Here is a 22631-nt window from a genome sequence, read left to right as displayed (position 1 = left end):
TGAGGATTACAGCTCATGTCATAAACAAACTTAAATTGCAGCAAATTGCATATTTCATCTGAAAACACAAAATGAGATTGCAATGTCAAAATCAATCACTGCTGCTTGCTGTTTACAGTGTAAACTGATTTAATTTTGTCATTTTTTTTGTGCTGGTAACAAGTGTCCGATTGGATCTGTGCAATTCCACACTGTTAGTGCATGATGGTGTTGAATGAGAGACTGAATATTAGAATATCATCACTTCGAACTTATTTAGAAATGGTTCTGATCAGTTTTATTTCTGGTGCATTCTAAATATGTATTTCATAGTCAACTGAAATTATTCTCAAGATTTTCCACTTTGGGGAATGGGTCTGTAACCATGTAGTTTGCATCTTAAAATGTAAAACATCCCTAAAATATTTCAAAGGAATGGTATTCCTTAGTCCTGAAGAACAAAATCTTGTGTTCATTCAGCCATTTTCAGAATGGCAACTTTGGTCTATGCTGACAGAATTTACCATCAAAGTACTTAGGGAAATCAGAATTCCTGTGTCACACCGTGGCAAGTTCATGCCATTGATATTCTGCATCTGAATCAAATTACTTACGAGAATATTATAGGACATCTGCGCCTATCCTGTCTATCATTCTTGAAATGGGAATTATCAAGAATGTAAAAAACGCAACTGAAATACTGTATGCTCAGTGAAGACCATAAAATGAGTGCTATGTATTAGTATGCAGTGTTGTATCATTTAAGTAAAATAATGAATTGATTTGGAACAAAAAGAAAAATTGCTGAAGAAACTCCGCAAGTCTGGCAGCAATTGTGGAGAGAAAGAGGAGTTAACATTTGGGGTGCAGTTGTTATTCTTCAGAACTATTCTGAATGAACGTCACTGGACCTGAAATGTTAACTGTTTTCTCTGTGCCAAACTGTCAGACCTGCTTGAGTTTCTCCAGAAATTTCTGTTTATGTTTCAGATTTCCAACATCTGCAAATCTTTATTTTATTTTAATGAATTGATTTGCTTTTTCCAAGGGCTAAATTAGGAATGCCTCAGTTTCTTAGTCCAGAAGCTCAAGGTCTTCTCAGAATGTTATTCAAACGAAATCCTGGGAACAGACTAGGTACTGATTTATGTTTTAAAATAATCATTCATCTCTTTATTGAAGTTATTGTTTCCAATTTGAATGAATGCATATTTGATAGCTAATAAAAGCGTATTGGCATTGAGAATAAAGTAAAATTAGAATTCACTTTTGCATATATATTTACAATGTTGGCTAACTGTAACCTGAAAATAGCTTTTTCGATTGCATTTCTTTTGATTTCTTTAAGTATGATGTTTACAGTTTCTTGTTCTATAATGTTAAGGAGGTCATTCATTTTTTTGATGTTTGCTGTGTCCCCAGTACAAATGTATTGTAAATTTGCTTCGGCACCAAACAGAATTCTTAATCTGTAGGGCAGCCCAAAGCATAACTGTGAATAAATATAGGAGAGGTAACACTGGAAAAGACTATAACAGTTCATTAGGCCAACTTTAAGTTGAAGCAACTTCATTTGATTTCTCGTGTCCTCATTCACCCTTTTGTTAAAATTCATAAGAAAAATCTGATATTTTTGAGATTAGCAACTTGAATAGGTAGTTGATAAATTCACACGTTCAGCAACTTGTGGAGGGTACTGAAATCTGAAGTATATGTTTGCTTTATTGCAGCTTATGCCCTGTCCCTTGTAGATTTGTGTTATAGCCATGTGGAGCTTTGGATCGCAAGGTTGGTCTTCGTTGGGTCTGAAGCTTTGACACTACGGGTGTCGTTTCATTACCAAAATAGTGTCTGTATCATGTACATACACTTCTGGTATGCCATGCTTGGAGCTCATCCTTGCTGGGGTTGTTCATGTAGATTTTGTGAATCTGTGCTGGAAATGTGCAGGCAACACTCAAGTGTGTTGTGCTGGTCTGATGTCACTCCTGTCATCCTTACCATTTTAGGTAATGTCCTCATGATCTTCTTCAGCTGCGCATAAATTCAGCAACCTGAAGGCCCCCTCCCATCTCAGCCACTCTGTCAATGATGTTTAAAGAGACCATGAACTTTACATTGATAGCCACCAAAGAGAGGGACATGAGGAATATCGAGGTTAGGGAAAGGTGTACGAATACTTTCATGCAGATCAACATAATGAAAGAGGAAGTGTTGGGTGTTTTGAAATGCATTAAAGTTCATAAGTCCCCAGGGCCAGATTGGTATCTATCCACGATACTTTGGGAAGCAAGGAAGGAAATAATTGGGGCCTTAACAGATATATTTACATCCTCTTTGGCCTCAAGTGAGGTTCCAGAGGTCTGAAGAATGGCCAATATTGTTTCTTTGTTTAAGCTAATCCAGGTAATTGTAACCTGTTGAGCCTGACATGAGGTTGGGAAGCTATTGGAGAACATACTGAGAGACAGGATCTGTTCACATTTGGAAGAAAATGGACTTGTTGGTGATCATCAACATCGGGAAGGTCATGTCTCACCAATTTGATTACGTTTTTTGAGGAGATGACAAGAATGATTGATGAGAGAAGATTGTGTATATGGACTTTAGTAAGGCATTTGATAAGGTGTCTCATGACAGGCTAGTACAAAAGGAGTCTCATGGGATCCAGGGTGTCCTAGCTAGATGGATACAGAACCAGCTTGGTCATAGAAAACAGTAGTGGTGGAAGGGTGCTTTTTGGAATGGAGATCTGTAACTAGTTCTGCAAGGAGCAGTTTTGGAACCTTTTGTTGTTTATAATATATAAATGATCTGGAGGAATGATTAGTAAATTTGCAGATGACACCAAAATTGATGGAGTTGCAGATAGTGAGGAGGATTGTCAGAAGTTACAATGGGACATGGATTGCAGATTTGGGCAGAGAAATGTCAGGTGGGGTTGAATCCAGACAAATACAAGGTGATGCATTTTAGAAGATCAATTTCAGGTATGAATTATATCATAAATGGCAGATGCCTTAGGAGCACTGACATGCAGAGGACTCTTGGCCTACAGGTCCATGGATCCCCGAAAGTGGCAACACAAGTGGATAATGTGGTCAAAAGGCATACAGCACGCTTGTCTTCATTGGCTGGGACATTGAATTTAAAAGTTGGCAAGCTATGTTTCATAGAGAGTGTAGGTGCTTGGAACGCACCAACAGTGGAGGTGGTGGAAGCAGGTATGTTTGTAACATTTAAGGCATGTCTTGATAGACCCATGATTGGGAAGCAAACAGAGGAATAGACACTGTGTAAGTGCAATAAGTAGCAGGTCTAAATAATGATTCGGAATCAGCGCCGGCCTTGGTGAGCCAAAGAGTCTGTACTTGTGCTGTATTGTTCTTTGTTCTTTGCAGGTTTGTTCCTGATTTCTGTCTGGTTCAGTTTACAGAAATGATGGGTGCTTTGAGGAGATAATTAAAAATTAGGCTTTTGAGGCTTGCTGTGGTACTTGACTACAAAGGTCCAGATCATGTACTTGTAGTTGCAATTCCTCCTGGGTTGTAGCACGAGAGAGAGAGAGACTGCGTGAGATGAAAGAGAAATGTTCTGAAGGGTCACTGAACCTGAAACGTTAACTCTGATTTCTCTCCATAGATGTTGCCAGACCTGCTGAGATTTTCCAGCAATTTTTGTTTTTGTTTGAGTGAGATGGCGAGGTGTCTTAAAGAGTCTGCAGAGAGTGAGCTGGAGAAAAAAAATGCTCAAAACAGAAAGCCTTAGGTCTTCCAGGTCTCCCTTCACCTGAATCAGGAGCTTTACTTTAAGAAGGAGTTGCTCACAGAACTTTGCCATCTGCTTTAAACAGACCTGCAGCTTCTGGAGTGTGAGGATGGGTCTGCCATCAGTGCATTTCTACAAGTCAGGCTGGGAGAGGCAACATTTTTCAGATCACTGTCCATTCCTACATCAGAGTGCATGCCCATCCCCACACAAGCACCCCCCCCCTCCCACGAGCACACGCCAACCCCACGTGTGCACACCACCCACACACTCACCCCTTTAAAATGTTGCCATTGTGCCAGCCTCCACCACTACTTCTAGCAGCTCATTCCATAGACGCATCACCCTCTGCGCTGAAAAGTTGCTCTTCGACTCCCTTTTAAATCCCCCCACCCCCGCCCTAAACCTATGCCCTCCAGTTCTGAACTCCCCCACCCCAGGGAAAACACTTTATCTATTTACCCCATTCATGCTCCTCACGATTTTATAAATATCAGTAAGGTCACTGCTCTGCCTCCGATGCTCCAGGGAAAACAGCCCCAGCCTATTCAACCTCTCCCTATAGCTCACACCCTCCAACCCTGGCAATGTCATTGTAACTCTTTTCTGATCCCTTTCAAGTTTTCACAACAAGTTTTCTTCCTATTAGAAAGAGACCAGAATTGCACACAATATTCCAAACGTGGCCTAACCAATGTCCTGTAGAGCCACAAAATGACCTGCCAGCTCCTATGTTCAATGCTCTGGCCAATAAAGGAAAGCATACTAAACACCTCCTTCACTATCCTATCTACCTGTGACACCACTTTCAAGGAACTGTGAACCTGCACTCCAAGGTCTCTTTGTTCAGCAACACTCCCCAGGACCTTACCATTAAGTGTATAAGTCCTGCCCTGATTTGGCTTTTCAACATGCAGCTCCTCACGTTTATCTAATATAACCTCCATCTGCCACTCCTCAGGCCTTTGGCCCATCTGATCAAGATCCCGTTGTACTCTGAGGCAACCTTCTTCGCTGCAGGAATCGTCTTGTCTGAATAAAGAAAAGCCATTGGAGCATATGTGTTACCTACTCAGGAATGCAGGTTTCCTCATGGTGTAGATGTGTGGCTTTTTGGGCCCCACATCTTGGTGTTGAGATGTAGCACAACTTCAAAAGTGGGCAGTTGATGTGTATCCCGGAAAGCTCCGTATTCTGGCAGTAGTTGTGGGAATTTCATTCCGTTTCAGTCTGCTATTTTCAACCATAGTATCACTATCTGGCTCCGAGGAATTCACTTTACACTTGGCACATGACTGTAGTTTGCAGCACTGAGTGTGCCTAATGTGTGCATACAGGTATGTTACTGCAAGAAACATTGATCACTGAGGTGTTGAAGCAGAGAGTCTACACTGTAGACTGATCTGGAGGAGCCCTCTAGTACTTGCCAAAGTGATGTCCCAATTCATGTTGATCATCTGCGTGCTCTAAAACCTGGCCATTATGACGACAGTGTGTGCCGCATGTGAAATGTAGGCTTAAGGCTTATTGCAGTGCTAAGTGTATGAGATGAAATTCTGTAACTGTTCATGTACAATTGAGATTTTTTTGGTTATTGAAGGGGTATGATGTGAAGTGAGTGAGGCCTGAGGCTCAAATGTAACAATATGGCACTTGAAGAGACCCAGATCTTGACCTTCAGAAGATCATTGAACATTGGCTCAGCATCCAGGTCCTCGTAGTGAACTGTTACATACACATTCATTTGTCTCTCCCTGCATGTTTGTTTGTGCATGTTTCATGGGTCTCCTGGCTGTCTGGATACAAGACTGCCCCGTCTTGTGCACCAGAGACTTGAGTGGTGTGTCAGAAAATCTGGGAGCCTGTGCTCTAAAATAATGCACAAGCTTCACTGTTCCTCTTAAGTCTGACACCCTGCAAATACAACCTCCAGTACTTACTGCAGCCATTACCTCCACATTCAGAGACAGGCTAGCTTTAAGTAGCGCTTATCATTGGGGTGCATGCCACTAATATTAGGTTAGCAGTTCTCACAAAATTTCTGTACTGCCTGACTGGGTGTGTGTTAATCTAGCATTAGGATTCCTGGTTTTGGACTATTGAGTTTTAAGCCCTTGCTGTTTCTCAGTAGCTACTTTTACCTTTAGCCTTTTACCTTTACTTTTACCTTTACCTGCGTCAAATAGTTAATTAAGTTAAGCTATCAAGTTCGCTTTTGTTCAAGAAAATCCTTGAACTTTCAAGTAAAACTTGCTCTTTTCCACAGTTGCTAAAATGTATTGGGGAATGATAGAAAAGCTAAATTTGCACTTCTTTAACTTTGCATAAAATAAAAAACTGTTATCCCTATTTTCACTAATGAGAAAGCCAGAGTACAATGATGTATTAGCATTTTATGTCAAATGAAAAGTGCTGCTTGTAGTTGATCTTGTTCTAAAATGCTGACTACACTGGACATAGAAATATATAATTAATTTTCTTGTACATTATGGAGTTTGCTTATATAGTGTGCTAACTGCCGTCCATGTTGCACTGCATTTGCAAAATGTGCAGTGATATAGCAATAGTCAGTAATCTCCATTTGTAAGAAGAGTTGATTGTATTGGCTAGAGATTGGCCTCTGCCCTCGTACAACCAAAATTACAAATAAACATTGTATGATCTTAATTCTTGTAGGAGCTGGCCCTGATGGAGTTGAAGAGATCAAAAGGCATCCATTCTTTGCTACCATTGACTGGAATGTAGGTGTTTCCCATTCCAACAAGCAAGATCAAGGTCACAAAGCTGTTAAATGTAATGCTTTTTACTCCTGAGAAACCCAATGTTAAAAACTAAATTTTCATGCTTTTAATTCAATGCTTGCTCAAAATAATTATTCTGCTGCTATTAATAAAACATTTGAATATATTTATTATACACATTCTGGGATTTTGATTTGAAATTGTGTATAGAATTTGTAATGCTTTTGCCAATCAAACTTATTAATTTTTCTCTAAGGTGTTTGACATCCTTTGCACGATAAATTGTTCAGGGGTGTCTCAGTTATGTAAATCAAGAATTTTTATCATGTTAAATCAACAATTGAAGTAAGATTTTTGGCTGTTGGAATTGTCCGTATTGAGAGTGCAAATGAAGTGACTGAGACATGTAAAATCTAAATATTCTCCTTTTTTGCAGAAACTGGTCAGAAAGGAAATTCAGCCTCCGTTTAAACCTGCTTCTGGGAAGCCAGAAGATACTTTCTGCTTTGACCCAGAATTTACAGCTAAAACACCAAAAGGTACAATTGATTGCTGTTTTATTATCTATTTAAATAACCTTTTCTGAACAACAAATTTTATTCATTTGGTTTGTGCTTTGTCACGGACAAATATTGAGCGAAGGCATAATTTAACTCTTGAAAATTTACAATATACATAAAAGTTATTGGATTGTTCAAGTTACAAAGCTAAGAGATAAATATGATTAGCTTTTTTATTGCTGCCTTTTTGTTTTCCCTAATATACTTGTATTATATAATTAGTATTAATATAGCATAAATGATTTCATTTTCATGAATTTTGAATTAAACATTTATATTTGTACAAATTAAAGGGAAGCATTTTTTTATTAGGTGTTTGCGCTGCTGCCTGTTGTATCGGGTAATTGTTGTTGGCATGATGCCATCAGACATCACCTGATTTCTAAAGCATATTCACAGGATGCTGAAGAGGGTAGTTATCTTCAAATTTCAAAGCTGATGAAGTCACTGTCTCAAACTTGCATTAGGTCAATAAAATACTTCAAGTTAACTCAATTCATCTTCACGGCTGTGTTAAATTAACTGAGTTCCTGAAGCTTTTTGGAAGAGTGAGCTGCATTATTTCTTAATTCACCAACCGCTTGTCAAAGTCAAAGCTATTTTTTTTTCAAGATGAGGAAAAACTCAACTTGATTTTGTACCAAATAGAAGCAGAATAAAGCAAAATAGTCCGTTTTCCTATTCTCCCCAAGATCTCCTTTAAGATCGTGGAAAGGGTAAGCATAGTCCCAGGCTAAATTAAAAGATAAAACATCAGATGTTCTTATCTTTGGATGATTATCTAAGCTGCGTACAAATCCTAATGGAGAAGAGAAAACTAGGGAGGAGACCACAATTAGAGGAATAGGTTTGTGAAAGAGGGATTCCAGTTTGAGACACAGGAATCAGGATTGCATTAGGGAAGAACTGTACTGTTGAGGCAGTCTCCATCTGAACTGGGCTGGGCCAGAGGTCCTGGCAAAAAGGACTAATTGGACAGTCGCAAAGATTTTAGACTACGAAGTTGGGAGAAGGGCTCTTATAGAAAATGTATAGTTAATCATTTGGAGACAAACAGTACATGAACAGAGCAATAGTAAGAAATAGTGTGTGAGGCACTGCAAGTAGAAGGAAAACTAAAATGTGTGTTGTGATGAAATCAATAGAGTGAAATAGGAACGGTGCTAGTGAAACATTAGTGCTGAAGGGCAAGTCTAGATCTGTGGTCCAAAATGAGTTGAAATATTTTGTTGTAGCAAATTTAATTTGGCATATCTGTGGCAACTGTTATTGAGACATGCCCGCAGGACAGTCAGGGCGAGGATCAAAATATATCAGAATATAAGGACAACAGCACATGGAAAGAGATGGGGAGGAGTAGCCTTACGGATGGAATCGTTTCAGTGATGACAGAGGATATAAGAGGAGATAAGCAGGCAGTGGAGACTTGAAGGGCGAATTAAGAAATGGAAATGGATTCAAGATTGTAGCAGGAGTTCTGTTTATGCCCCGGATAGTTACTGAAAAGTTGTAGCTTGTGTATATTCTAAGACTTAGCAGAGAAGTGTGGAAAGATTTAATTTTTGGAGGAAGCAAATAGAAAAGCGATATAAAGGAGACAATTCTAAAGTGGGTTCAGGAAGAAAAGGACTTGGGCACACATATGTGCATAAGTTGTTGAGAATAATAGTACAGGTGAGAGGCATCTTGGGCTTTATCTTTGGGTGCATAAAGTACAAAAACAGGAAAACTATGTTAAACCTGTTAAATCTGATTTGTTCTCTACTGGAGTCTGGACACCACTTAAGGGTAGATGTGATGGCATTAGAAAGGGTGCAGAAAATATTCACCAGAGTGGTTGCAAGAATAAGAATCGTCAGTTGCCTGGATAGTTTGCTAAAGTGGGCAGTTCTTTTATTAAGAGGATATTTGAAAGTATTCAAATCCTGAGGGGGCTGCACCGATTAGAGAGGGAAAAATTGTTTCTATTGGCAGGAACTTTGAAAGGAAGAAGGCACATATTTAAGTTAATTGGTTAAAAAAAAAAAGCAATAGAAACATTAAAGCATTTATGGCTTGATGGTAGGAAGCAGATGGTAATAGTGGAAGGATGCTTATTAGACTGGAGGCCTGTGACCAGTGGAGTGCCCCGGATCGGTACTAAGCCCATTACTGTTTGTTATCTATATCAATGATTTGGATCAGAATGTACAAGGCATGATGTGTAAGCTTGCTGATGACACTAAAATTGGCGTTATTGTGGATAGTGAGGAAGGTTGTCAGAAATTGCAGCAGGACCTTTGAACAGCTGGGGAAGTGAGTCGAGAAATGGCAAATGGAGATTAGTATAGAAAAGTGTGAGATCTTGCATTTTGGAAAGTCAAATCAAGATATGAGTTTCATGGTGAATGGTCAGGCTGTAAAAAGTGTAGTGGAACAGAGGGATCTTGAAGTTCAGTTCACAGTTCTCTGAAAGTGAGGTTATAGGTAGACAAAGCAGTGAAGAAGACTCTTGGCACACTGGCCTTCATCAGTCAGGGCATTGAGTGTAGAAGTTGGGAAGTTATGATGCAGTTGTACAGGATGTTGGTGAGGCTGCACTTGGAGTATTGTGTTCGGTTCTGGTCACCTTGTTATAGGAAGAATGTTATCAAAGTGGAAAAAGTGCAGAAGAAATTTGCAAGGATATTGCCAGGACTCAATGGTCTGAGTTATAGGGAGAGGTTGGACAAGCTCGGACGTTTTTCTTTAAAACATAGGAAACTGAGTGGAGACCTTTATAGAGGTGTGTAAGATTATGAGAGGCATGGATAGGGTGAATGCATTCAGTCCTTTTCCCAGGGTTGGGGTATCGATATCTAGAGGGCATCAGTTTAAGGTTAGAGGGGAAACAGTAAAAGAGAACCTGAGGGGCAACTCTTTTACACAGAGGGTATATGGAATGAGCTGCTAGCGGAAGTGATTGAGGCAGGTACATTAACAACATTTAAAATGCATTTGGACAAATACATGGATAGCATAGAATTAGAAGGATTTGGGCCAACTGCAGGGAAATGGAGTTAGCGTGGACAGACGTTTTGCTCAGCATGGACCAGTTTGGGCCAAAAGGCCTGTCTCCTTGCTGTAGGACTCTATATAGTTCATGCAGTGGTTAAAATCTGGAATGCACTGTTTGAGAGTGTGCAGAGGCAGTTTCAGTCAAGGCAGTAAAGAGAGAATTGATTATTCGCTGAAAGAAAGGTTGTAACCCAAAACAGAGGGTGCCAGGGGCTTGGGAGACAGGATGAAATGCTCCTTTCAGAACCAGTTCAGAGACAACGGGCCAACTGATAACCACCTGCACTGTGATTGTTCTCTCACTTTTTGGTTTAATGATACCTCCGTTGTGATAAGCCCTACAAGACTCTGTTTTGGGGTTTGAAAGACTCCCTGTACTCATTAATGATGTAAATGATAAAATAGATAACCACTTATGACAGGATGGACAGAAGTTTAAAATTATGAAGATATATTAATAGATTAAGTGACTCGGCAAACTGATTTTATTCTCAGCAAATGAGGCCATTTATTTCTAACATAAAATAGATTGAACTAGGTATTTTTTTAAATGGCAGCAAGTTAGAAATTGTGGCGCAGCAAAGATCCAGAAATATTGACACATAAACATTTCTTAAACAGGTGCAGAAAATATTCAGTAAACTTGATGGAATTCTGACTTTTACATGTAATTCATGAACGTATAACTGGGTCAAACTTATGTTTCACCTTTTTCTTTAAAAAAAAGCCTCTGGTTTGACCACATCTGGAACATTGTGACCAGTCTGAGCACCACATTTTACAAAAGATATAATGGCCTTGGAGAAAGTGTAGTGTAAAGTATTTGGACAATTACTGGCCTCCAATGGCTAAGTTACAAGGAATGTGAAAATGTAAGTAGTAAGGATGGCACAGAGGAAAGTAGACAGATAAAGTAAATGGGCAAAAACTTTGGAGATGGGACCTAATGGAGGAAAATGTAAAGATATGCAGTTTTCAAGGTTCTCTTTCATAAGGCACAAAAAGCCAGCATGCAAGTTTGTGTAAATGGATTGTCAACCTTTATTTCAAAGGGGATGGAGTATAAAACTAGACTACACTTGCAATACTGTGAATAACTTTGCTCTTATCTAAGGAAAGATATACTGGCCACTGGACACGGTCCAGAGAAGATTCACTTGGTTGGTTCCCAGTACTTTCTCTTGAAGAGAGGTTGAACAGGTTGGGCTTGTACTCATTGGAGTTTAAAAGAATGAGAGAAGACTTTATTGAAACGTACAAGATTCTTGGGCAGCCATGATGTATAGATGTGGAAAGGTTGTTTCCCATCATGGGACAGTCTAAAAGAGAGGGCCTTACTTATCTCAGAATAGGGGGTCACGTTTAAAATGGTAGATGAAGAGCTTCTTTTGTCAGAGGGTAGTGAATCTGTCGAATTCTTTATCACAAAGGTCATTCAAGCTGGTTTGTTGAATATGTTCAAGGCTGAGATACAGATTTAATTAGTAAGGGAATAAAGTTTTTTTTAAGGTTATGACAGAAAGTAGAGTTGAGAATTATCAGATCAGCCATGTTCTCCTTGAATGTTGGTCCAGACTTGATTGGCTGAATTGCCTACTCCTGTTCCTATGTTTTATAGTCCAGTAACAACTATCCAATTGAAGGGCAGTAAGGAGTTAATGAGCTACTTTTGTTCCTTCATTGATGAACAGTTTTCTTTAAAACATTTTCAAATTCGTCTCAAAGTCCTGAGTTGAGTATGGTACCAGCCTTCAGACAGATGGTGTGAAAACACATGTTAGGCTGTGGGTTTAGTTAGATATTTTAATAGTTGCATACAGAACCAAACCCTCAGAACGAGTTTGGAAATGAATTCTGTCTGCATTCTTGCCTTTTTAGTCATTTTGTATACATCTTTCAATGTGAATATGAAAGAGAGTTTTCCAGATGAAGTTTAGAGCACATGTTGTTTATATGTTACTAAAATAATAGTAAATAACACTGCAAAGGCTATATAGCTCAATGTCTTTCTGTATTTATATTAAATTCTTTAGGTTACTCAATTAACAAAGCTGTTCATCCATTTATCACAAACTGGTTAATGACTATTGTGAAAATACCTGGTAAAGGAATTTAATCTAAACAGATAAGAGGTTTAGGTGCTAATCTTACATTGCAATGTCAAGGCCCACATCTTCAATTAGGGATTAGTGATAGTAGATCATTGGTCACCTTAGATCTCTGTCTTGGCAGTTTTATGATAATTCCTGACAGCATTATGGTAATACTTCACTGACAACTGGCATTTGTTTCAGAATAGGTGACTTCCAAGTCCTTCCAATCTTGGGTGAAATTGTATCAGGATAGAAATATTTACTTTAAAAAAATTCAAATATGATTTTTAAAGAAAGTTTATGCACAATTTTCTTTTTCTAAGAATATTACTTGTTAGCTTGTTCATTTGATACAGTAATATTGCTTTATTTTAAAGGTTCCTATGTGGATGTTTAATGAGATTATCATACGTTGAATTACAATGGTCTGATACTATTATCTAATACAATAGTTTAGCATTCTAATAAAATGATTTGATAATTGAATGCTTTTTCTTTAAGACTCACCAGGGATTCCACCAAGTGCTAATGCACATCAGCTCTTCAGAGGATTTAGTTTTGTTGCAACAAATGTAGTGGAAGAAGTCCAAAGCACCCCTCTGTCAGCGGTACACCCTGTTATGCAGGTATGATGCATATCCAAATGTTAAGCATTTACGATGCTGATGTAAAATGTTTATATAGTACATGCTAATATTGGGCAGGCTTCTACGCTTTAAAAAGAAATGTTAATTTATCTATGAAGGAATGCTGGAACTAAAATCAAACTTAGTTACTTAATTTATTTTTGTGTGGTCAAAACAGCTTCAAGGGAATAGTGTGCAGTTCACTGATGGGTATGAACTCAAAGAGGATATCGGCGTTGGCTCCTACTCAATCTGCAAGCGTTGCATACATAGGGTTACCAATCTGGAGTTTGCTGTCAAGGTAATTGACGAATAGCTGGTGACCTATTCTTAATATGAAGCATTGAAAGTTTACTGGCACATGTATAGTGTGGTTTTCTTTGCCAAAACTCTGGTCTTTATGTTTTGGATGAGGAACACATTTTTATCTTATTGCCCTAATTTTGGAATCAATCTCTCCATGTTAGCGAGTGTGTAGTCAACTTTAAAGATTATTATTATGATTTTCTACAAGCGCGCGCGTATTCTGCTGGATGGCTTTTCAGGACTTTGGAAATGAAAGGAAAGTGCTGTACTGAACTCCTAAATTCTGTGATCAAGAAGTACTTATAGTTTCCAGTCTGAATTTTCTATTAGCGTTTCTACTGTTGGCTACATTGTAAAGCCAAGCTGAATGTTCCCCTACTTTGATTCATTGGCAGTTACAAATCATAACTGTTTATATTCTATTTTGTCAAATTATTGAAAAAAGCATATCAATTAGATGATTTTCTATTGCTTATTGATACGTTTCTTGTCATGTTTTCTAAACTTCATGCTTATGAAGTACTAGCAATTGTCTTCCAATTTTGTTGAGGTGCAGGGATGTTGTTTGACCTACAGAATTGCATATTTACTGCACCCTTGGTCAAAAAGAGCCGTGAGGATAAGCCCAGCAATTATAGCCTGAGCTAAATTTAACCTGATGTTGAGACCTTTTAGAAATGATATTTAGAACAAAACTAACCATCATTTGAGCAAGCGGCGATTAATTAAGGAAAGACAGCACAGATTTTTTAGGGGAAAAATCAAAATGATTTATTCAAGTTTTCTTGATGAAAAACAAAGTGGATTAAAGCAATTGCTATAGTATACACAAACTTCCAAATGGTGTTCAGTAGAGTGCTGTAGAACTTGTTTGTTAGTCCAAGAATACAAGGTTGTGAGTGCGAGTTTTTCAACTGGAGGTTTCCCAGAGGTCAGCACTCCAAACACAGCTTTTCTTGTTCTATATTTATGACCTAGTCTTGAGTATGCAGGATGAATAATGTCTGATGCATGTTACTCGAATGAAGGTTCAGAAAGTTATTATTTCGGCGTTTAAATTTTTTTCTCCACTTTAGAATCTATTTTAGTATGACAGTTGTGTGAAGATCTGGCCTTTTTTAAAGATCAGAACATCATTTTGAACAATGAATTCAAAGCAGCATTTACAAGGTTTTTGGTGATTTCAGCTAAATAACCAGAATGTCAGCGAAGGACTTTTTTGCTGAGCCAGAATCTAGTTAGTGCAGGATGGAAGGAGTTCTGTTATTAGTAATTTCGAGCAGTCAGGGCTGGGTAGAAACCTAGAGATGCTTAGATGTCAGTGAGAATAAAGCTGTAGAGGCAGGAGGCTGCAGGGTATCAAAAGTGAAGACATGAGTTTAAGGAACCATGTTAAGGTATAGTGAGCTAAGTTAACATATTGTCTTAAGGGTCTCAGGGAGAGACCTTAATTGAAGAAAATAACGTCTAGTGGATGTACAGAAATTTACCAACAGAAAACTGGTTACAGCTGAGCAAGAAGCTTTAGAATGGAGATGGAAGTCATTCTTTACTGAGGTTTGTATGTCTGAAAAGATGTTACCTCGTTACAAGGGATGAGTCTTTCTTCCTAATATTGATTAAAAAAGATCATTCAATAACATTTGAATGTGGATGTGTATTACAATATAGATCATAATTTTCTTTTATGTGATAGACTTTGAAGGTCTTTTGTTAAAAATACACTGTGATTGTGTTCAGTAACTGACCTCCACAGTAAACAAAAGCAAAATAAAATATCAATCTGGTTTCACTCTAGAATCGGACTTGCCCATTATTGCCATCTATTATTATCAAAATAGCATAAAGCTAGGAAGAAGTTTGGCTTGGTATGAGAATAGTGATAGACTTTGGAAGAGCAATGGCTTTTCTTTATTATTTCTGGAATGCAAGTGATGTTAGTAAGTACTGAGTGCACATTGGTGATTGTCCTTGAGAAGGTGGTGGTGAGCTGGATCTTGAACAGCTACATTCCATTTTGGTAGAGTATTCAGAATGATGAGCAGTTGGGTAGAATAACTGGGGAGAAACTGTTCCTCAAAAGAACCAATGACAGCATAGAGAAATGCTTAATAAAGCCTGTGGTTTGGATCTGGAATGCACTCCCTGAGATGGTGGTGGGGCTAAATTGAATTGTATTTTCAAAAGAGAACGAGCTAATTATCTAAAGGAAAAAAATTTTTGCAAGGCTGCTGGTAGAGGATGCAAGAGCGGGACTGTTTGAGTTGTTGTTCCTGGAATCTGGGACTAGCTCAAAGGGTCAAGTGGTCTCCTGTGCAGAAGCATTCTATGTTTCAATTTTTTGACTGATTTAAATGTGTGAATATATTGGAAGAAGAATTAAGCATAATTTGTAATGGTAATTGGAATCTATATGAATATGGATTTACCACCATGCATTAATATTTGGGTGGTTAAGAATGATTAAGAATTGAAGATATCCAGGTCCCAAGTCATTCCCCAACGCGAAGGCTGGAGGTTAGAATTTAGATTGGGAGGAATATGGATGCACTGGAACTTTGTTAATCCAGATTGAGCCAAGCATTGTGCATATGAAATATATTTTCTCCAATAACGTAACTCTTGAACAATAACTTCTTTTTGGCACTTCTTATCAAAAGCATTTTCAAAATTAAAATTCATTGCATCTAATGTTTCCTTTTTATCATTACATCCTCAAGAAATTGTCAAGCACCAAGTGAATTGTGCACACTTTTGCCCTTACATTTAGTACAAAGCATTTCCTGATTTATCTTGGCATAACAGAGCTGGCTTAATTCCTCACGTTTTATTACCAATGCATTATGGCATCCTGGTATTGCAGGAGCTGAGGCTGTAATTATGGCACCATCTTCTTGATGCAGCACCATTTCTCTTGACTGGAATTATTTGAAAGAAAATTTAACTCCTTTTTTATGCTGTATTTCAGAGGCAATATTGTTAATAACTTGAGCAAATATTTTAGCATTTCAAAATAAACAAATTATAGATAATATTGCAATGTTGTTTGTCATATGGCTTATCCACCGCGATAGCACAACATAATACATCTTTCGTAGCTATGAGTACTTGGTGCAAAGCATCATTCAACCGAAGTGTTATTTAGTGTGATTATTTTGAATCAGATACTGGGATTTCAAGCAGCCCTTTACTTAAACTTGCATGAAACTTGTGGGTGCTGTTTCCAGTTTTTTGTCCTTCATAACTTCAGCATCAGTAAATGACTTGCCGTGTATGTCCAACAACTGTGATAATTTACAATGATACCTCATTGCCTTTTGCTGTTGGCCTCCTGTAAGATGATATAGTGATGGAACAGATTTCTGATTTCTAGACCAAATGAATTTGAATTATGTAATGAAGGCTGTATGCTTTCATATTAAATTACTGAAACCATTCTACAGCAAAGCATTCACAATGGTATTACAGAAAAATAAATTGATTGTTGCATGTCCAATTGAGTGTTTGTGCTGTTTCCCGAATTGACTTTCGCCTTGATTCCATTCAATATACTTTTTGAGGTCTGTATATGAAAGAGTAACTTCGTCTGAAACAATGGTAATAGTCTAATATGAGACACTGGTTATGGATTGAAGTCTTGCCCTAGGGATTTGAGCTCAAAACCTAAGCTGACACTCCAGTACTACTGTACACATATTCCACCAATAGAGAAACTGCTTCTGGGCTGGGGCATTGAACTGATCACTATCTGCTCTTTCAGCTGGATATAAAATATCCCATTCATTCTAGAAGAAAAGAGCAGGAGAAGTTTGCCCAGGAGTCTTGTTAGCACTTAGCACTCGGCTAGTATATTGTGAAGTGGGGTCTAACTCTCTGATTGCCCACAGTTCTTGTTTGTGGAATTGTGCTGCGCAGAAGTTGTCAGCTATGTTTCCTGTGCCATAACCATAACAACACTACGAAAGTTGTCAACTATTTTAGAATGTACAGGAGTCATGCTCGTAATTGGAAATCTTTTAATATCTTATGGCCTAGGGTTTTTTTTTGCCTAATAACAAGCACATAGGACTCATGTCACTTTCCCTTTGTATTGGAAACATAAGTTTCATTTCCACGTATAGAAGGCTTGAATTGGAAGTTTCTTCCATTGACTTGCTGTTAGCAAGTTTACATCAGAAAAGTGTCCAAATTTGAGCTAATTTGTATTTACTCTTCACTTTTGTAATTGTAAAATCATGTACTTGCTCTATATCAGCACTTGAATTCAAAATTGGATTTGTTTGCTTTCCTCGCATAGTCGAGCGATTCTGTGACAGCCATGTTCTCTCTTCCATCTGTCAGCTTTGGAATCATCAAGTTACACAACATGGAAACAGATCCTTTGGTTCAACTAGTCCACGACGACCATAATCCCAAACTAACCTAGTCCCACCTGCCTGCGTTTGGCCCATATCCCTCCAAACATTTTGTATTCATGAACTTATCCAAATGTCTTTTAAACATAGTGACTGTACTGCATCCACTAGTCCCTCAAAGTTCACTCCACACACTCTGTTTTTAAAAAATAAGTCCCTCATGTCTTTTTGAAATCTTTCTCCTCTCGCTTTAAAAATATGCTACCGAGTCTTGAAATTCCCCAACTCGAGGGAAAAGACACCTACCATTCACCTTATCTATATTCCTCATGACTTTATAAACCTCTACACTTTCCAGCTTCTGTGACTCTGCTAGATCCTTTTCTGGGCAACAGTTTTGGCTGCCTCTGAATGGTGGCTTTTTCTAGCCTTTGCTGCTTTTTCTGAACCCTGCCATTTTCAGTGAAATTTGGATCATTCCCCCAGATTTTGTTATGAGTCATGCTCCGCTTCAACCATACCCCTCTCACCCAGTATGCAGTAGACTAAGTTACTGATGTCAAATCCTGTATGAAATATCATTGTGCACTAGGTCCAATTCATCATCAGTGATGCAGCCTTCAGTTTGCAACAACTTTCGAATCAAGCCTCCATTCTGATAGGCTTTCTCATTTACTGAATGGTTACTGGCTCAGTTTAATCAAACTTGCAAATAATTCATGCAGTAAACCTTCTTAATACATTTGTCTCTTTGGGAATTGTAAATGCCACTTTGACTTTTTGTCTTTATTTCCAGGTCAGTTAGCTCTTTCTTTTTATCTGCATGCTGTTGTATATTATGCTGTTTAATATTTATATCAAAATGAAAGGAAAAAGCTGTTTTGGTGCCAATAGAAAAGGCTTCAGCTAGAAGCATGAGCCAACATCCAGTTTTATGCTTGGGTTCCATAGATGGCTGAGTGTAATTTCGTAGTCTTATGAACTTGACTATTATTAAATTGGTATGATTGTTACAATACTGATTAGCAAGGAGGAGGATCAAGCAGATGAGGCCTTGAGGTTGAATTGGAGATGTCAGTCAGATCTTGAGTGTTTAGAAATTCATCAGTCATGAATAAGTTCTGCATGAAAGAGAAAAATGCAACATCTTCATGTCATTGTAGTTTTTAGCCTGCTTATTTGGAACTGCAATCTACCAGCAGAAATGTTTCAACTTTGAGGGTTCTGATGAATGAGGATGGATGGAGAGAGTAATATAGATAGCTTTTACTACTTCTGTGCCATAAAATCAAGTCAGAGCTGAGATTTTTTTCTATTTTGTTTTCTAGGGGAAGATTTAATTTTGCAGTGGGCTGATAAAGGGCATGTTTGAGACAATTTGATGCTGAGCCCAAATTATCTGACCTCAGACTGTCAGCTTAGTCATGGCCAGTAAGCATTCAGTCAGGCAATGGTTCGCGGAGATTTTAAATGGGTGAACAGAGGAACCTCAATTATCTGAAGGACACGGGCGGGGAGTATTTCTTTTGGTTAATCGAATTCCAGATGATTGAGTGCCTGATAACATTGGGATCTTGTTCAGATAATCTGAAATTTGATTAATTGAATGCTGGATAATTGAGGTTCCTCTGTAAATTAAGCTGCGAAATGGAGAAAATAGGTCCTCTGTGCTGAGATAGTGAGGAAGGTGTCTGGTATGCTTTCCTTTATTGGTTAGATTATTGAGAGGTCATGTTGCAGCTGTACAGGACATTAGTTAGGTCACTGTTTGAATATCGCGTGCAATTTTGGTCTCTTTCGTATTGGAAGGATGTTAAGAAAGGGTTCAGAAAATATTTAAAAGGACGTTGCCAGGGTTGGAGGATTTGAGCTATAGGGAGAGGTTGAATGGGCTGGGCTATTTTTCCAGAGCATCGGAGGCTGAGGGGTGACCTTATAGAGGTTTAAATCATGAAGGGCATGGATGGAATAAATAGACAAGGTATTTTCCCTGGGGTTGGGGAGTCCAGAACCAGGGGGCATAGGTTTAAGGTGAGAGGGGAAAGATATAAACGAGACCTTTTCACGCAGAGAGTGGTATGTGTATGGAATGAGCTGCCGGAGGAAGTGGTGGTGGCTAGTACAATTGCAACATTTAAAAGGCATCTGGATGGGTATATGAATAGGAAGGGTTTGGAGGGATATGGGTCGGGTGCTGGCAGGTGGGACTAGATTGGGTTGGGATATCTGGTTGGCATGGACTAGTTGGAGTGAAGGGTCTGTTTCCATGCTGTACATCTCTATGACTCTAAGTAACCTCTTTAAAAAGGAAAAGCAAGGTCGAGCGACAGAGGTGTAGTCAGGGAATTCCATAGTTTCCATGCAGGCAGCTAAAAGCACAGTGTTTCACAAGAAACCGGAGTTAGAGGAATGCAGACATCTCATTGGGTTATGAAGATGACAGAAAAAGCGAGGAATGAATCCATTGATCCAAGCTTTTTTGATTATTTTCTGTTCCTGTTTGTGAAATTTTTTTTTTCCCTGGACCACTAAGTTTCTTTGGACATCCAATGTTTCTAGCTTTTCACATAGATTGTCCTCTATCCCTTTTCGATCAGAAGTGGATGACTTCACTTTGCTCACATTGAAATCTATTTTGTGCATTTTTCCCAGTCATTTCCTGTATTAATATTTCTGTTTCCATTTGCACTGCTTGCAATAACACCAGTTTTATGGCAACAGCAAGCTTGGATGTATTCTAACCCATTGTACAATCATTGTATGTGAACCTGGCTGGATCATAATGAGTGGCTGCTGACAATTCCCACATGCTGTTTTGCGCTACTCCAATACATTTTCTTTTAACCAGGTCAATAATTTGCCCTTCATTTCATGAACTTTTCTAAGATTGTAATTCAGACTACAGGAACGTTCTCATAGTTTTATTGAGATTGAAGACTGAAACCCACCTACTCTTGGGGAATTGTTAACTTTTTGTGCCATTGTTTTCTTCATGACTGTTACTTTGTTGACCCTAATTTTGATGAATCTATGCCCTAGCTTCCTTCAGATGTCTGGTCGTCTGTTGTCTTCCTTTAGTGCAAATTTTGATGTTTTAACCCTAAAATATACTATTAACCCAAACCCTGTCGCATGTTTGCCATTAATTGTTACTGTTTTCCAAGCATGCACATTACTTTTGACAGCCCTCTTTGGGTTGAGTGTTGTAGCTGTTGCAAATTTCTTATGCTTGCTGTAGCTTGAAGTTGTAGTTTTGTCCTGTTTTTTTTTGCATTTTCATATGCTGCTTAATGTGAAGGAGAAAAGGGGGATGATTGGTTTTTGTGATCATTGAAATTTGGCATTCTTGCATTTCTCCTGATGAGGGCACGATGAAAAGCTTTGGCAGCTTCTTTTTCTTTGTAGCGATATTCAAATTAAAGGCCACCAAGTGACTGTTAATGTTATGGCTACTTAGATAAATGTTCACAAATCATTGGGTTGAGAAAGTAAATCTAGCTTATTACTCATTACCATGTCTAATGTGAGTGCTCCACTGTGCATTCCAGAACATGTAGCCTAAGAAATTTGCGACTTTTCAAATAAGTGCCGCTCTGCTTATCACAATCTGTGTGCGTATAAATATCACTTACTAAAACCAATCTACTTTTGTTCCATGGTTGTGTAAGCCTTAATCACTAAGATTTCTCTCTGTTTTCTCCATCATTCCTATACCTTGTAACTTGATATACTTACCTCAGTTCTGATTGCCTTGCAGCCGTAACCCACAGTAATGGTTTCTTTCTGTATGATGCCCTGTATTCCATGCCCTTGCATTACACACTTTGACCTGTCTTCATGCTCCATTGTTTTGCTTGTGCATTTCTTATTCTCTGTCCTGATATAATGGTTTTACATGATTTGTTTAGTTTTTCTTTAATTTATCATAACTTTTACAGTTATTTTGTTCTCTTCCCTTTTCATTTGTTTTTAACTTACTTTTATTACCTCTGCAGTTGAGCAGCTCCTCTATCCCCATCTCAATAATTTAAAGCTCTTGTAACTGTCCAGTTTATTCTTCACAAAGGGGCCTGTTTCAAACGTAGTCCAGTTGGATTTCAGCTCCAAGGTGCAGTTTCTTCCATCCTTGTGACTGGTTCCAACCCCATGAAATTTGCACTCTCTTTCTCATATCACTACTTCTGCCATGTGAGAGGACCTCATTACAATGTATAAGCTCCTGACAGAACCAGAAAGACTGAGTGCATAAATGATATTTCTCCTAGTGTCTTGGGGTTTTAGAATGAGGAGTCGTGATCTTAGGCTCCATGGTTGGCCACTTAGGACTGAAATGGGGGTCTCAGGTTGGTGAAACTAGAATTCCCTGCAATGCCCGGCTTTAGAGACAAAGTCATTGAATATATTCAAAAGTAAATAGATTTCTCGACGTGAAATGGGGAGTGAGCGGGAATATGCTGTGAAGATTATGCAGTTATGATTATATTGAATGGTCAAGCAGGTTTGATTTTTTTTTTCTATATCATGTCTCCTTTGGCTCAGTTTTTATTTCTTTTTAGCCTCTTTTAAAATGTATGTTACATATGTAGATTATTTTACGGCTGGTGTTGCAATTGTTTAAAGCAAATGCATGCGTCAGTGAATATACAAGACTGCTTGAATAACTGAGACTGTTTACAGTGATTGGGGTTTGGTTTTGTGATGAATGAATCCTTGAGCTTGTTTTTGTTAATTCAATTTTTTTTAATTTACAGATAATTGATAAGAGTAAACGAGACCCTTCAGAGGAGATTGAAATATTAATGCGCTATGGACAGCATCCAAACATTATTACTTTGAAAGATGTAAGCTTGTTGTTTAATTTTAGTTGCTTTTATAATTTCCGAACATTTTCCAGGCTAATTCTGCAGACCACCCAGTGAAAAACGTTTTGTTACGTTCCTTATGTCTCCTCCTCCTAAACTTTCTGAACTTTTTCTGAGTCTTACACTGTCTTCAATATCTGCTGTGGATCACAAATCTGGAACTCCTCGACCTACTTAACACCATCGTGCGTAACTTCAGCATAAGAGATTCAAGGAGAGGACCCACCTCGACAAATGACAAATCGAGTTGGGCAATTCGTTCTGATGTTTCTAGTGAATAGCCTGATGATGCTGTCTGGTCCAGT

The 22631-nt window shown here is 38.4% G+C and overlaps 1 protein-coding gene across 4 annotated transcripts in view; it reads left to right on the top strand.

Moving 5' to 3' along the window:
- LOC140495728 (ribosomal protein S6 kinase alpha-6) overlaps positions 1-22631 on the top strand; it is a 122246-nt gene that overhangs the window by 83706 nt on the left and 15909 nt on the right. For all 4 annotated transcript variants that reach the window (XM_072594759.1, XM_072594758.1, XM_072594761.1 and 1 more), the window contains 6 exons: positions 1028-1116; positions 6424-6488; positions 6925-7027; positions 12679-12803; positions 12982-13104; positions 22216-22305. In XM_072594759.1, coding sequence (XP_072450860.1) covers positions 1028-1116; positions 6424-6488; positions 6925-7027; positions 12679-12803; positions 12982-13104; positions 22216-22305 — 595 coding nt within the window. The remainder of the gene's footprint in view (positions 1-1027; positions 1117-6423; positions 6489-6924; positions 7028-12678; positions 12804-12981; positions 13105-22215; positions 22306-22631) is intronic.

This window comes from Chiloscyllium punctatum, chromosome 25, assembly GCF_047496795.1.
Source record: "Chiloscyllium punctatum isolate Juve2018m chromosome 25, sChiPun1.3, whole genome shotgun sequence".
Lineage (NCBI taxonomy): Eukaryota > Metazoa > Chordata > Chondrichthyes > Orectolobiformes > Hemiscylliidae > Chiloscyllium > Chiloscyllium punctatum.
The sequence above is the reverse complement of the archived record's forward strand: the minus strand, read 5'-3'. Positions and strand labels throughout refer to the sequence as shown.